The sequence below is a fragment of the Pezoporus wallicus genome, unplaced genomic scaffold (genome assembly GCF_028554395.1).
Source record: "Pezoporus wallicus isolate ANWC-B61680 ecotype Strahan unplaced genomic scaffold, APGP_CSIRO_Pwel_v1 contig_593, whole genome shotgun sequence".
Classification (NCBI taxonomy): Eukaryota; Metazoa; Chordata; class Aves; order Psittaciformes; family Psittacidae; genus Pezoporus; species Pezoporus wallicus.
Window position 1 is genome coordinate 4,587,891 of NW_026642342.1, and position 15,064 is coordinate 4,602,954.

Consider the following 15,064-nt stretch of genomic DNA (forward strand, 5'->3'; position numbering starts at 1 on the left):
AATCGGAATTCTTGCTATTCATCAGATTAATTCATAAAACATATTTTCTGCAACAGATGGCTTGCTTTTCCTTCTCTGAATCTAAGAGACAGAAAGCAATGAAGCCCTGAATACAAAATGTTAATAGCAGAGAAATCCATCATCTCTTCCTAGATTTCAGAATGTACATACTTCATAACAGTCAATTCTGTTGGCATTGTTGTGTCTTTAAAAAGAATTCTTTTTTTCCCCTACAAGTTCTGTGTTCTATACCTCTGAAGTGTTGATGTTTTATGCTTCTTGTATTTAAAGAGAGCAAAACCAAAACCAAAGAAGGTTCAAATTCTAGAAACACCACATGGACGGACATATTTAAGAAAGAAACTGATGTGTTACAGTGTAACCAAAACTGTTCGCTTGAGTCTAATTGCAATTGTATTATAGTAATTAATTTATAGAATTTTATTCCTTTACTGAAGATTTTTTTAGAAACTGAAAAATAAAAGAAAAACATTACTAAATGTCAGCACTGCTGATATTTCTTTCATTCTTGTGCTTGGCTCAGTTGATCACTCTCTTTGTAGACAAAATACCTTTTGAGTAAAATAGGAGTTTTGGCTATGGAGGAGATTAGACTGGATCTGACCTCATTTATGTTTTTTTAAGTCTCTCCTTTGAGTTACCTGCCAGTAAATAAAAATTCACTTGGCCAAAGTTTATTTAGACCAGTTTTAAGTCAACAAAGTGCAAACGTGAAACAGAGGACAAGCAGAAAAAATCTATTCCTACAAAGTCAATAGAAATCCATCTCCCTAAGCCCTTTCTTGTTCCTGACACCGGTGATTTTTCTTGACTGATTCATTGGAGGGCACTGGTTTAACTAATTTGTCTTGCATAGGTATCTCCCATTCTGTCCTCTCCACTAGTACAAAACAATCTCCCCTTTAGAGGTTATTTCCTAGCTAGATCTGTGATGAAGCTATTATCATTAATTTTCACTTTTAGAGTTCCTTTCACTTTTAAAAACCTATGAGATACATTCCTGAGTTATGGGTTATGATGTGACAGCCATCATATGCAAAGAAGATTGTTTATACTTACCACAGATGCTGCTGGAAAAGAGGGGTATTTCAACCATACCCCCACTCCATCTGCTTTACATAACTAAATTCAATATCATAGGGAAACATGGCACTCTGTATTTTCCCCTGTTCTCTAGAATTTCTAATAGAATCTTTTTCTTGTACTGGAATATTCAGAAATCACATATAGAAATACAGAAAGCTTGTAATACTCTATGAAACCCTCTAGGTTTTAGGAGTAATTTCCATAGAAACCCACTTTTAATCGGTATACATAGTTTTCCTGCAAATGATAATTAAAAAATAATCCTCAGATTACTGTGAACCTCATGAAATAGATTCCAAATTTGTGTTCTTCAGAAAAAAAATAAGAAAAGAAAAATATTATAAATGTTTTTAGAAAAAAATAATAATACTTTCAAATATGAAGAGTAGAGTGTACCTACCTAAACTAAACAGCACCAGGAATTTGAGACATACAAATTCTCGTAGATCAAACTGCAGGGAGCGAAGCTTTGCTACTAGTTCTTGTGCATGGCTCATAAGATTGTTGAGGGTGGCTCCAGCTTGGGATGCTATTATGGAATAATCCACCTGTAAAAGAGAATTGTATTTCTGTCTGTTGTCATGCCCACAGAACCACTTTTGGATGTTTCAAGCAGTCACATACAACCAGGAGACTCCTGGATAAAAGAATCATTCTCAATATAACGATGTTATTAAGTCAAGATGATTTTATACATAAACTGATTCTAGCACAGTGGTATATGCTGAAAATATTATTAAACCACATATCTTAATGGTATGTCACATCAATCTCAATGCTGGTTTGTCTGTATTAGCTTTTTATAGAAGCTTTATATATGAGAACTGCTTATGACACGATAGCTGTCCCCATATCTGTTTGTTTTATTCATTTGGTGTCTCTTGTTCTCATTGTAATTGTATGATACGAAGAAATACTGATGAAGTGAGCTTTGTGCCTACACTGGGTATATTAGTCCAGAGGGACATAACTGTATTCATGAGAAATGGTCCAGTGTCCATAACTTGGCCAGAAACATCTATTCAAGCCTAGAAATGTCGGTGTATTCCCACAGGAAAGAGGCATTGTGTGGGTAGTTTCTGTTCTCCTTAGCTACACAAAATCCTGGTATTCACTGGAGTTGGTTCCAATGAACTTGTTCTGGCGCGTCCGTCCCTGCTAGCAGAGTGCCGGACACACAGGCCAGCTGCACTTGCCTTGTCCCAAGCAGTAACCGCAGCACACGGAACTGCTTTCTCTGGGGGTCTGCTGCCCAAGTCATGCACTTATTTGTTCTCTGGGGTAGGCTGACCTGTCTATGAGCTTTCTGAAGTGATACTTGTACATAGATATCCAAAAGAAAGCTAGAATTAATACACTGCATTGAAAACTTAATATGCACAAGCAAAGCATGCTTAAAGCCTGTCATAGCTGACACACCCCCAGCTAGACTTGAATCTTGGGCATCCTACCCATTGCTTGCATGCTGAAAATTTTCTGGCTAATGCCATTCCCATTAAGGGATATTTCTATGCAGATGGCTGTACCAGCCTCTGCCACTCTAAAGATGTGTTTGCTTTGTCATGGGAGGGTGGCCAGTGAAGTGCTTGAGTATGGCAGCCTACAGGGATGCTGTGATGTGAAAGTGAAGGGCAGGGGCTGGGGTGAGCTGGCTCAGAGACATGGCTGGCGAGACTGGGCAGCTCCAGCATAGTGACAGCAGAATGGAGCAGGGGTGACCAGAGCAGCTACTTCAGCTGAAATACCTTCAGTTACCCCTCTTTTCACCAGAGTGCTAGCTATCCCCTGCAAGTGCCACTGTCCCAAGGAAGGGGCCAGGTGTGTTGCTCACTTCTGTGATGAACCACCTCAGCCAACTGGCTGAGACCTAAATTGGTTATTGACGCATTTTCAAAGTGCCTTTTCTTGCCTGGCTGCTCTAATATTACCAACACCTTTGTCTTTTAGGAGCCTCCATAACAAGAGGGAAATTGCTAACCAGACTCCATGTAAGCACATGTAAGTGAAGTCTGGCTTTAAAAGAAGACTAAGCACAATGGTAAGTACACACTTGGGGTTAATGAATTGTTTAAAAGTATCAGTGCTATAATCCCATCTTTAAGGTCTCCTATAATAAGGTAGTTAATAAAGAATGACCCAAGGAAAGAGACCACTACTGTGAAATTTTGCTTTTCTATGCACTGATTCCCTAAAATCTATTTTTTAAAAGAACTTTTAAGGAACATGTATTTAGAAATATGCTTTTTGATTTTAAAACTACGGAATTGGTTTTGTTGAAGTATAAACAGCAGTAAGGCAAGCAAAAAAAGAACAAACCTGAAACACTTTAAACCTGACAAAATTTCAGCCAGGAAAGACAGAGCTGTAACTGAAGGGAACTAAATATAACTTCTCCTAGTGATGACCTTAATATAATCAATATGTTACTGACTTTTAATAAGATATTTTATTTATATGTAATCTCAGTGCTCCCGGGACAACTGCATAAGAAAACTGAAGTTACACTTTTTGTATGGATGTTAAGAACAATACTACACCAGCTCTGCAAAGGAATTAAAATTGTGCTTATGTTACAATTAAGTCATTGGATTATCCTGTGAGGTAGGTTTTATTGCTCTCTCTTACACCTGGGAAAACTGAAGTAGTGACATTAAATTGCTTACTCAGGGCCAAAGAAATCTGTGACAAAAGTAGGATCTGGTCTTTGGAAATCCCAGCCAAATCATCTTTCATAAACTACTTTCTAGTTCATCTGCTAATTCTCTCTCTTTCTGTCTATATACTTATACATATTTCTTTATATATATGTGTGCATATATATACTTTAATAAGAAAAAGTAACATATCTCAAATACTTTTTATTCAAAGAACAGTGTAATATAGTGACTGATTCAACGAATTCATGTTAAGAGACTGGTCACATAAAAATAGCAGCTTTCACAACTTAATTTCCCTTTTGTAATTGCTAAGGGTGGGGTGGGAAATCTCAAAATCCCTCACTGAGATTCTGTCTTGTGGGGGAAATATGCTACTCACTTCATAATAAGAAGTTAAGATGTCTGGATGTCAGGAATATCAGTGGCTTTAGTGCAGTGATTATGCCATAATGGTAAAACCCAGTAGATGCCTGGATCTCCCACCATCCCTCTACTGGAGAGCTCTCAGGCAACCTGCTACTCTTTCAGGTGCATTTAATATTTGCAGCACCAGCAAATTTGTCTGGGAGGCAAGTCCTCATCTGCCACTCACCAAGAGCAGCCTGTATTAAAGTTTTATATTTATTGACATTTCATTACCATAATTGACTGCAGTTGGTTCTCTAGGAGAAGGCACGGGGCTGCCTCCTAAGCAGGAGGATTGGTCCCTTGGGTAGGATTTGCAATTAAAACCGACGCAGAATGGATTTTTTTTTTTATTGTGTAAATATGATGAGTTGAATTTTCAGCTTTAACTAGAGAATACTGGGTGTGCAGGAGGCTTTTTTCAAGAGTGAGCAAATTTGTAAGTCAGTGGAAAGATGACCCCCAAAGGTGTCAATCAGTTTATACTAAATCAACTGTGCATGAAAAAGCATCAGTTAGTGTATATTCTGAAAAATGGTCACATTAAAGAGTATGCTCTCCTGCTTGCTTGGTTCTCTATGCAGAAATTGATACTAAAAGGTGTATGAATTTTTTTACCCTCTAATTAATGACTAAAAATACTTTTCAAGGACAGAGATTAAAACAGTCTGAATCTTGAGCAAAATGCTTAATTGCACACTGAAGTCTTAGCATTTACTTTATATTGTACCAATAATTTGATTTGATTAAATCAAATCCACAACTGAAATAAATTAGTCTTGCTTTCCATAAAAAGTATTACATTTCACAGTTGTTTCTGATGTTGAAGATGGTATGTTGACTGGCATTTTGAAATCAGAAGCTTTGGTGAAGCTTCCACATAACCTAATTTGGAAGTAAAATGCCAGGCATAAAGTTACGGATGCACAGACAAATGGAAGTGCGAATTCCTCGTGTACCAGTACACAGTGCTATCTCACATAATGAATATAGTAATTATGAAGTAATGATAGACTCTTAATTGGATTAGCTTGGTACCAAAGCAATGCAGACAGAACAACCCTGAAAAATTTACACTGCTGCCTATTCTCACCATTATTGTGCTTAAACTGGCATGTTTAAGGTTAGTACAGCTATTGCTGTAAAGGCTATAGTGCAGGCTGTGCTGTAGTATACTATTCACTAGCTGAAGTGCCTACATCTAAAATTGGCTCCTCAAAACCTCTGCTCTGCTGCCACCTAATTTGGCGCTTAAAGTCCTCACAGCTTCACCTTCTAAGAGCCTTTAGGTGCCAAACTAAATGCCTCTAGACATGTCCGGGACTACCCAAATCATGAAAGAGGTAAATAACTGTGTCCTCAGATCATGATACAGCAATTCTTAGATTTATGGGCTATGTGGCTTTCATCTACCTAAGGCAGCAAAAATGCCCAAGGCAGGATTTCTTCAGCAGGCCTGTGGCTGGGACCACTGAGGTATGGGAAATCTAGGGTCAAATAAATAAATAAGGCTATAGCATAGCAATTTGATATCTTTCTGAAAGTGAGAAACACCAAGTTTCTTCACATAAATCATTTGCATCTTATAGATACCTTTTGATCATGAGTATTGGGCAGAAAGAGGGGGACCTTTGGCTTGGTTTGGAGAGGAAGGATTTGATTGGTGTTTAACTCTAGGAGGGAACTTCCAGCTGGGAACCCCAAATAGAAAGCTACACAAAAGTCCACTGGACAGGCAGCATTCATGTCATGCCTCTCTCTTCATCAGTTCTCAAGGCTACCTCTTACAGTTGCCACCTAGTTTGCTGCGGGCCTCCCCTGCTCGCTGTCCTTCAGAGGTACAGGCTGGGCAGATGAGGCTGCAGGCTCTGTGAGAGGGCAGGGCAGTACAGAGGCACTAGCAGCGAGGAAGAGAAATAAAGAAGATAGTAGTATTAGTAAGAGGGTTGTGACTTAAATTGTGACTGCAGAAAGACATGACAATGCTGCGTATTTTTTCTAAATCCTTTTCCTGATGCAGTTGAGAGTGACTTAAAAGCCTAAATCCCTTTAATGTCAGTGAAAGCAAGTTAGGGCAGTGCTGAATGTTTATGAAAATACTACTTTAAAACAATATATCATGGTAAAGTACTTGGACTTCAGCAGCATTTAGGTATTCAGACACCAAAGAATTTCTCAACTGATAAACAGAGAGGTAGGAGAACTGGAAGTGACTAATTCTGCAGTTTTTTTCTCACATGAAGGTTTCATTTAACACGGTGAGATACTGTTCAAGGCAGAACAACAGATAAACTTTTTTAACAATATACCCTGGGCTAAGTAAATGCTGAGGCTGAAGGCCAGAAATGCAGTGAGCACTTGTGCTTTTTTGCTTTGCAAATGATTTGTCATGGTAATGAATGATTCTTGAAGCCAAATCCCTGCTTTCACTGGGCTCAAATGGAAACTTTCTGGTGGAGTCAGGTGGTTGCCTCTGATATTGGCTCCTCTCTCTGCCTACAAAACAGAGCCTAACATTTAACGGTGGAATCAGGTTCCTTTCTTCTTCTAAATTAAATTGTGTTTGATTTCTAGGATATGACAGTGGGTCATATGGCATGTGGAAATATGTGGAACTGTCCCATCCCTTTTCAATACTTCAGCAAGCCTGAAACAATCTCCAGAATATAGGATTAGAGTGATTTTACTTGTTGATGTCTGTTAGGAGGTACTGGCTGTTACTGAATGTCATTCCTTTCAGCCAGTACAGGAATTGTGCAAGTAAGGAATAAAGTCTCTGCTGTGGCTGTATACAGTAGCTGTATAATGAACAAATGTTCTAGCAGACTAAGGTAGTTCAAGTTAGTGAAAGATTGATTTAATATTTAATTTAGTAAATTAGATCACTGTATTTTTAGGGCACAAACATGAAGAAGGCAGTGGGTGCCTAGGTGGAGCAAACGGACCATCCGGCTCCTTCCTGCTCAGCCCTATGCAACCCTGGCCAGCTGCACCCTCACTGCTCCTTCCTCAGTTACTAATTGCACTGAAAGCCTGTAGAGTGGCCCACAATGGCCTGCCCTGGGTTTTGAAGTCCTGACCCTGCCGAGAGCCTGTGACTTGCCTCTAGTATATGGTTATGTGGGTGAATGAGCTTTTCTCTCAGAAGGATACATTCAGCATACTATATATTTACTATCACAAAAATATTTACTTTTCCACTGTTTCCTGAAATATATATTTCAGTGGCAACTATGGTGGTTATTAAACTTATTTTGATCTTTTCATATAATTAATACTTCCATTAAAAACATTTAAAGCAGTATTTGTGTTATGTCTCTAAGTAAAAGAAATGGAGAAACACTTTGAGGAGATGCCTAGGTACAAAAGTTGAGGAGGACTTAGAATGGACAAAACCATCAGGTATGCTTGTAGAAGGTTTGGGTACATTAATTAAAATTGTGATGACTTATACAGCTTAAGATGCTTGTCATTTTAACAGGTACACAATAATAGAAGATAATGAATTAAGTTGCCAATGGACCTTTCCCCTAGGATGATGTTATTGTGCTTGCTAATTAGCTATAATATGCAAATAGTAACACTCCAAAGCACTACATTTACTTTGTCTAACTTAGTTTCAGAGAAATTAGTACACCAAGACTGGAAATATTCTATGCCCTGTAGTTGATCATATATAGATTCATTTGTAGTAGATATATTTATGTTTTAAAGCCTATAGTAATAAAAGTATAGTTAAGTTTTATGCAGATGGCTATTTTAATCAGTACCCTCAAGTTTTCCACTCTAGTAATGGTGCCTGTTGGGTTCTTCAAATTATTATCACGAAGACATTAAAGTAATTTGCAGAATATAACTAACCTAGAGTACATGGTATGTGAATACATTTCTATAGCAAAGTGCGATGCACTTTTTTTTAATGTAGAAACAAGATGATATGGAATCACTGCTGAGTTTGAATATCCATAAACTGCATTGGAAGATAAACCTTTACTGGAGATTTTTTGTGAATGTTTAGGTAACATCACAAGGGTTATGCTGACTCAGACTATTCATTAAGGAGCTTTTGACCATGTAGGTTCATGTTCCCTTGTTAGCCTCTTATACAAATTTCTACTTTACTACTATAAATCCTTTCCTATCAGTGGAAGACCAGATGTGTTCACTTTGAATCCCATCAGTATCACTACTCCAAGAGGTAGTTGGGTCAGACTGATGTAGTGCTTTCTGCTTTGAGTTTGGTCTCTGAACAACTTGTCTTTTATATGAGCAAGCTTAAAATCAAATATGGGACTTGACATGAATTTGTATGGAGAAATTAGTTCACTTGTGTGGAGGACTACCAGCCCTGAAGAAATGCTTCCAGACCCTAGGCAAATAGCTTGTGGTCTCTTTATGGGAGCAATGTGTACAGAATACAAAAGAAATGTGTTTTCTATGAACACAACAGAATTACCATGTGGGAAACAGAGCAGTTCTGGTGTGCAAGGATTCATGTTGGGTGCCCTCTCCATGACTTATTACTGGAATGGGAATTTTCTACTTGAAGCCGTTTTTGTGGCAAAAAAGCAAAGTAAATGTAAATTAGGATATGTTTGTTCACAGGTATGTCCATAGCTCAAAATGTTTAATATTTGAACAAACCTGAATATGGCACTTCATGATTAATAACTGGATTTTGATGTGTTTTGCCTAGTTTAATTTCAAACATCTAGTTCAGCTCCCAAAAGCAGCTAGCATAATGTCTTCAGAAGGCATGAGGCATTTTTAACAACTTAGCATAACTTTGTTTTCTTGTCCTTCAGACAGAAACCGCTGGAGTGAGGAACTGTGCAAACCTGGATACAAGAGAACTGCTCAACAGCAGAATGATGATTGCTTGACCTCGTTTGTATCCACCTTGAATCAAATCCTCCCTTTCCCTATGTAAGGACTTCTAGATCTGGCCCCCACATGCCAAAACATCATTCCATTAGCTATCCATTTTCTTTCCCTACTTATGAATACTGTATGTATTTTTAATCATTTCTTAGGATGACCAACACACTGTTTCCTTATCTGTTGTTTTCCAGCTCCTTTCTCTTGTCATTCAGAGACATTCCTTTGACTAATACTCATAACTTTCTGCGGCGATTCTTCTGCAAGGATGATCTTTCTTTGTGATACAGTCATCTGTGACCCACAGTTTGGAAGTTCTGCTGCCTCTTGAGAACCTTTTCAGTGGCAAGGTGATCCTTCCTTGAACTTGCAAGTCTGTTCCCTGGACAAACAGATTCTCCAAAGGCAAATACACCTACATCAGGGTACTAGAAGCCTTCTTTACAAATGGGTAAGTCTAACATAGATTACATTGAAATTACATAAAATTCCCCAGGCCACATATCACCACCTTTCAATAAGGAACAGCTGAAAGATCTACAAAGTATCCCACCTATGGGAGAGGTTCAAGCCACAAAGTTCTGATCTAAATTGAAGTTAAATTTTGATATGCTTCAAAACACAATATTGTCAAGATCTTGTTTATCTCTCATGCTCTTCTTTTGTGCTATGCTTTAGAATACAAATCCAGGTGGAAAGGTATATGTGTGATGACTTTAAATCAGTAGTTTCAACAATCTCAAACAAATCTGAGATTTAGGCACGTTTTTGAGCAGCTTTTTTTAATCCGAAAGGCTTTGACTAAACTTAGCAGAGGGAAGATTGGCAACAATGAGAAAGGTGTCGGCATGAACAAAATGAGCAGCTTGTGTCTGGGCAGCCAAGGCTACAATTCATGTGTTGTGTGTTGACTGCTGCATGAACAATGATATTCTGTACAGCGCTTTAATATCTATGCTGTGTGTGCTGGATCTTGGAAGCTGGCTTGGAAGCTTGGAAGCTTGCATTGCTGCTGTAGAAGATACAAAAGGAAAGTGCTCAAGTTGGAGGAATTAAAGTTCTATAATTAGAAATGGGATGTTAAAATTACATGCCACGTGGCAAGCCTACAAAACTTGGCATGTGGAGAGCATATTCGCAATGATTTACAATTAACCATCACACTGCAAATCACTTCTTAGCTGTTTTCTATTATGAAATTTGGATTGTTGTAAAATGCATTTGTGCTACTTTATTTCCTTTTTAAATGGTAATTGCTACTGCTGAAGGGCAGTACTTAGTGCAGAAAACAAAGTGTGCAGCGTTGGGAAGAACTTGTTTCTGAGGAATTGCTGAGGAATTGTAATTATCTAAAAAACAGTGCTTTCTTGAAACACATACACACAGAAGAGCTTCATTTATGAAACTCCAACTAAATAAATAACAAAATAAAATAAAACAGTCCTTTTTTTTGTGCAAGGGCCAATACTTACTACTTTGTTGCTGACTGCACTTTTTCCCCATCAAAGTGGGAACAGTGGATTGACACTAGTTAAATCTCATAAGCCAATGGCTCGAGGGAAATGCAGATGTATGGAAATGTGCTAGGAATGCCTACAGGTAACGGGTTTTGAGACAGTGTGTTTGAAAATTATCAAGTGTACTTCTAACCACTGCCCATTTTAGTATGTCAGTATGGAACTGACAGTGGTATGGCCCTGGGGAGCTGGATGAAGTTTGACTCTTGTCTCTGAGGCACAGAGGCTGTGCAGCCAAAGTGGAGAAAACAGGTATGTTCTAATTAAGTGGTGGTAAGATTGCGACATATAGCTTCCCCCTTGATTGTGGCTGCAAAAAAGACTATGTTATGAGTAGCTTTTATGGAGGGATATATTAAGGGAAACACAGAGTGAGGTTTCTGAGGTCTTAAATTTGCTAACTTGTGACAATAATCATAATCTCTCAGGTAATAAAGTAGGCCATCTAGCTTAGGTGCTCAGTTCAGAGTTAATATCTTTGAAAGCCAGACGATTGACTGTAATTTTGCTCATAGTGCTTTACTGGTAAGAGTAAATAAAACCATCTACAGCCCTTTTCATCAGAAGTGTCACAGTGCTTTCCACACCTTAATCAATTGATTTTTATGACACTTGGCATGGTTATTTCCCTTCTCTGCTGGAGGAACTGAGAGGATCAGGGCAGCAGCCAGAAAATATGCAGCGTTTAGTGCAACAGCAGAGACTCTTTGCAGGGTCTGGATCTAGAAGTGTGGCTTTCCAGAATTATTTTACAGTTAATGCAGAGAAGACAGTCATAATTTTCCTTTCATAAATGCACCTGAACTGATGTTGTGTCTTAGAATGACAACAGGCTGAGCTGATGCTGCCAAGGTGGTCCATCTTGACACTCAGGAAAAGAAGCAGTTGTATGGGGTCAGCTTGGCTAAACAAGTAATTCACAACTGAGCTACAGTACAAAAATGCAGTATACAGCAGCTGAAGCCAGGAATGACTGAGAACAAGTAACTGTGGAGACACTGTCCAGGCCTGTAGGAATGGTGTTAAAAAAAACAGTCTTCATCTAGAGTTCAGACTTGCAAGAGTTGTTAAATTGTTGTTTTGGAGACAAACAAGAAAAACATGGGACTGCTGCTGGATTCAGCTGGTTTAGTGGCAGCGAACACAGACCAGTGTGAAGTATTTAGTGCCGCCTTTGCCTCAGTCTTTACTAGCAAGATATCAGAGAGACTGTGCTTTGCAGGAGGGCTCAAGGAGGAGAACAGTGCCCAGCACTGGATATAAGTTGAGAAGAAAACTCCAGCCTTTGTTAAGTGGGAAATGGGAAGAAGTCCATCCATAAGGAGAGGGACTAACTATAGTGTTCTTGTTTGCTGTTCTTATAATATGGCTCCTTGGCCTCCAAGCAGCCAAAGCGTACAGGTGTACAGATGATGGGAGATTCTCAGGGGTGCTTGCATTGACTTCAAAATTACAGACTTTGGCACAGGAAAGTGAAACTGGATTGAAAGGAGGATATGACAAATCTGGGGCAAAAATGGATGCAATCAGTCCAATTTAGACAGGTTTTAATGTAGTCAGAGACTTTAATTCTGCCTGGAAATACATAGCGTCCAAAACCAGCTCATGATTTGCAAGCAGTACATTTAATAAGCATCCTGCTACCCGTTGTCCAACAGTGATGGAATGCTCTGCTTTTCCTTGAGATCATGTACAGCTGTGTTTTTTTTGCAAGAAAAGATAAAAGTGGCTAATGAGGTAAGAATTATTATTGTGGAAAAACAGGGACAATGGCTAGAATTTAAGGGTATTTAGATGTCTCTAATGATTTCAGTGGGCCTTAGGTGCTCAGTACCTTTAAAAACTAGCTAATCACATAACAAATGAGACACTAATTTAGCAGTTCTCTCAGGAACACAAAACTGTTAGTGTACTTACAGCTTTATAAACAAAGGAATAAGCAAGCACCCTGTGTGGCATATAAAATAATTGCCAGAATCATCCATGTTTTGGAAATGATGAAATGAAAAGGGGATCAGTCTTTTTCTAAATAGCAGAAATATAAATGAAGAGTAATGCAATTAGTTTTTCCTCATATAATTAGGCAGTAAAACTTTATCTCAGATAGGTTAGTGACTTTCCACAAAGATGCAGGAGTAAGTTCTATAGCTAGAATTTCAATTTTCCCATTCCCTTTCTTAGACAAGTCAATCATTTCTCCCTTCTACTGTACACCTTTTAAACATAAATGCAAACAGTTATTTCTGCTTCTCATTCTTATAAACACTTGTTCTTAGTGTGAAGAAATAGCTTCAGTTTTAAAATTATAACTAAAGCTGTAAGTAGATTCCTCAAGAGGCAGACACAAATTATGTATGTGTCCTGGGTTCAGCAGTAGCAGTCATTTTTCTCCTACTTAGTAGCTGGTGCAGTGCTGTGTTTGACTTTCAGCCTGGGAACAGCGCTGATAACACCGATGTTTTTAGTTGTTGCTAAGTAATGTTTAGTCTGACCAAGGACTTTCTGAGTCTCATGCTCTGCCAGAGAGGAGGGGAAGCCGGGAGGAAGCAGAGACAGGACACCTGACCCAAACTAGCCAAAGAGGTATTCCATACCACAGCATGTCATGCCCAGGATGTAGAACTGGGGGCAGTTACCTGGAAGGGCTAGATCCCTACTCAGTCGGGCTGGGTGTCAGTTGGCATGTGGTGAGCAGTTGTATTCTCTTCCCTTGTTATTTCCCTTATCATTATTATTATTGGTGGTAGCAGTAGTGGTTTGTGTTATACCTTAGTTACTGGACTGTTCTTATCTCAACCCGTGGGTGTTACATTCTTTCTATTCTCCTCCCCATCCCTCCAGGAGCGGGGGGAGGAAGGGGAGGGGGGCAGTGAGCGAACTGCTATGTGGTACTGAATTACCAACTGGGCTTAAACCACGACAGTATCTTATTAAAAGGAGTTCCTTCCCATGTCTGTATAAATGGAGGCAGGTTCAATTTGCAGCTACTTAAGTGCCCATGGGCCATTGTGTGTTTTCACTTTGAATCAGGAACATAATGTACAGGCACACTTTACTTCTCTTTGATACTGTGGGATTTTTTTCTGTTATTAAGAATCTTAGGAATAAGGTTCTTATTTTACTGACCTGTTCTTTGTGCTTTGGAAAGTATGAGGGAGACAAAACTGTTTCCTTTGGGGTTTCTCACAGGTTTCCTAGGATTTGCCACATTAGTGCTCTTGCATTTTAGGAGATCTATGCATCTGACACCTGAAGAAAATTAAGCGTTGGAAAGCTGTACAGAAACTGTAGGCTGCATACCTAGGACCACTCCTGAGACAATACCTGCCTCTGTATCCCATGGACTGAATAGATTTCCGGGGATTAGATGTCTCAGCTGCCCAGTTTCTCATACATGTGCATATTTCTCTAAAAGCAGGATATTTCTGAGGTAGTAGTTGCAGGTTCTCTAAGTTTCTGACCTAGCTACTGTTTCTTTTGAGTAAACCACAGTTCTGATTGGAAAATCAGCTATAATTGCTTAGATCTAAAACATAAGGTTTGGGAGTGTTGTTGTTGCTGTCAGAAACCATTTTAGCCCCAACAAAGTACAACTTCTTGAGAAACACTTCTCATCTGCTATTTCTCAATCACTGAGGTATACAAGTATATTTGAGAAGCAAAGTGCTTATGATTATATCTGCTTTTATAAGTTTAACTGTAATCAGCAGACTAGGAACAGAGTGCACAAGTCATTTTATCTACATTATTTGTGGAGAATTTCTGAGAACACAGGAGTGCTTCTGACCTAGTTAAACTCCTGCTATTTTGAAAATGATTACTGAAAAGCCATCAATACTTCTTGGAGACCACATACTCACTTGTTGCCCGGTAACAAGAAGGATGGAGCCTTCTTTCCCATGTACCACTTGCCGGTAAATGTGATCTAGAATTAAGAGTTCACTCCAGCAGTTCTGAAGCAACTTCATTTGGTCATCAACCTGTAAAGCAAGCATGGTGACATCACTCAGAGAGTAAGTCGTACATCACATTGTGGAGTCAGTCCTTCCTCTAGTTAATGTCATGAGAACGGAAATGCTATCAAAAATTATTCATTCACAAAACTGCTATTCTCAGCTGAATAAATAGGACATTGCTTGCAGCCCTTATCTGTGAAATGTAAAGAATATTTACTGCTGATTACATTCTAGGAAGGCAGAACTACAGTTTTGTTATGCAAAGTAGTAGTAATAACATTATATTTATGCTATGCTCATGGAAATGGGATATTATTTTACCCAAAACAAGAACAGAAATAATGCTAATGTGGAATTTCCCATAATCTCCATCCTTGTACATCAGCTTCTGGAAATAGTAAGGTGTCTGTGGGTTTAAGAGCATTATTGCTGCAACAAGTCCATGTCAGAGATAGCTCCCTTTCAAAGGAAAAAGTGAAGTGAGATTGTGGTGGTAGTATGAAAAAAAAAGAGAACTTCTTCATAAACGGAAGCTGAGCAGCTT

At 38.7% G+C, this 15,064-nt stretch overlaps 1 protein-coding gene across 1 annotated transcript in view; it reads right to left on the reverse strand.

The window, feature by feature from the left end:
• The window catches only part of NR5A2 (nuclear receptor subfamily 5 group A member 2), a 90,948-nt gene that overhangs the window by 23,699 nt on the left and 52,185 nt on the right, over nucleotides 1-15,064 (reverse strand). The window contains exons 6-7 of the mRNA XM_057429092.1: nucleotides 14,425-14,544; nucleotides 1,508-1,655 (exon numbers count right to left, since the gene is read on the reverse strand). Coding sequence (XP_057285075.1) covers nucleotides 1,508-1,655; nucleotides 14,425-14,544 — 268 coding nt within the window. The remainder of the gene's footprint in view (nucleotides 1-1,507; nucleotides 1,656-14,424; nucleotides 14,545-15,064) is intronic.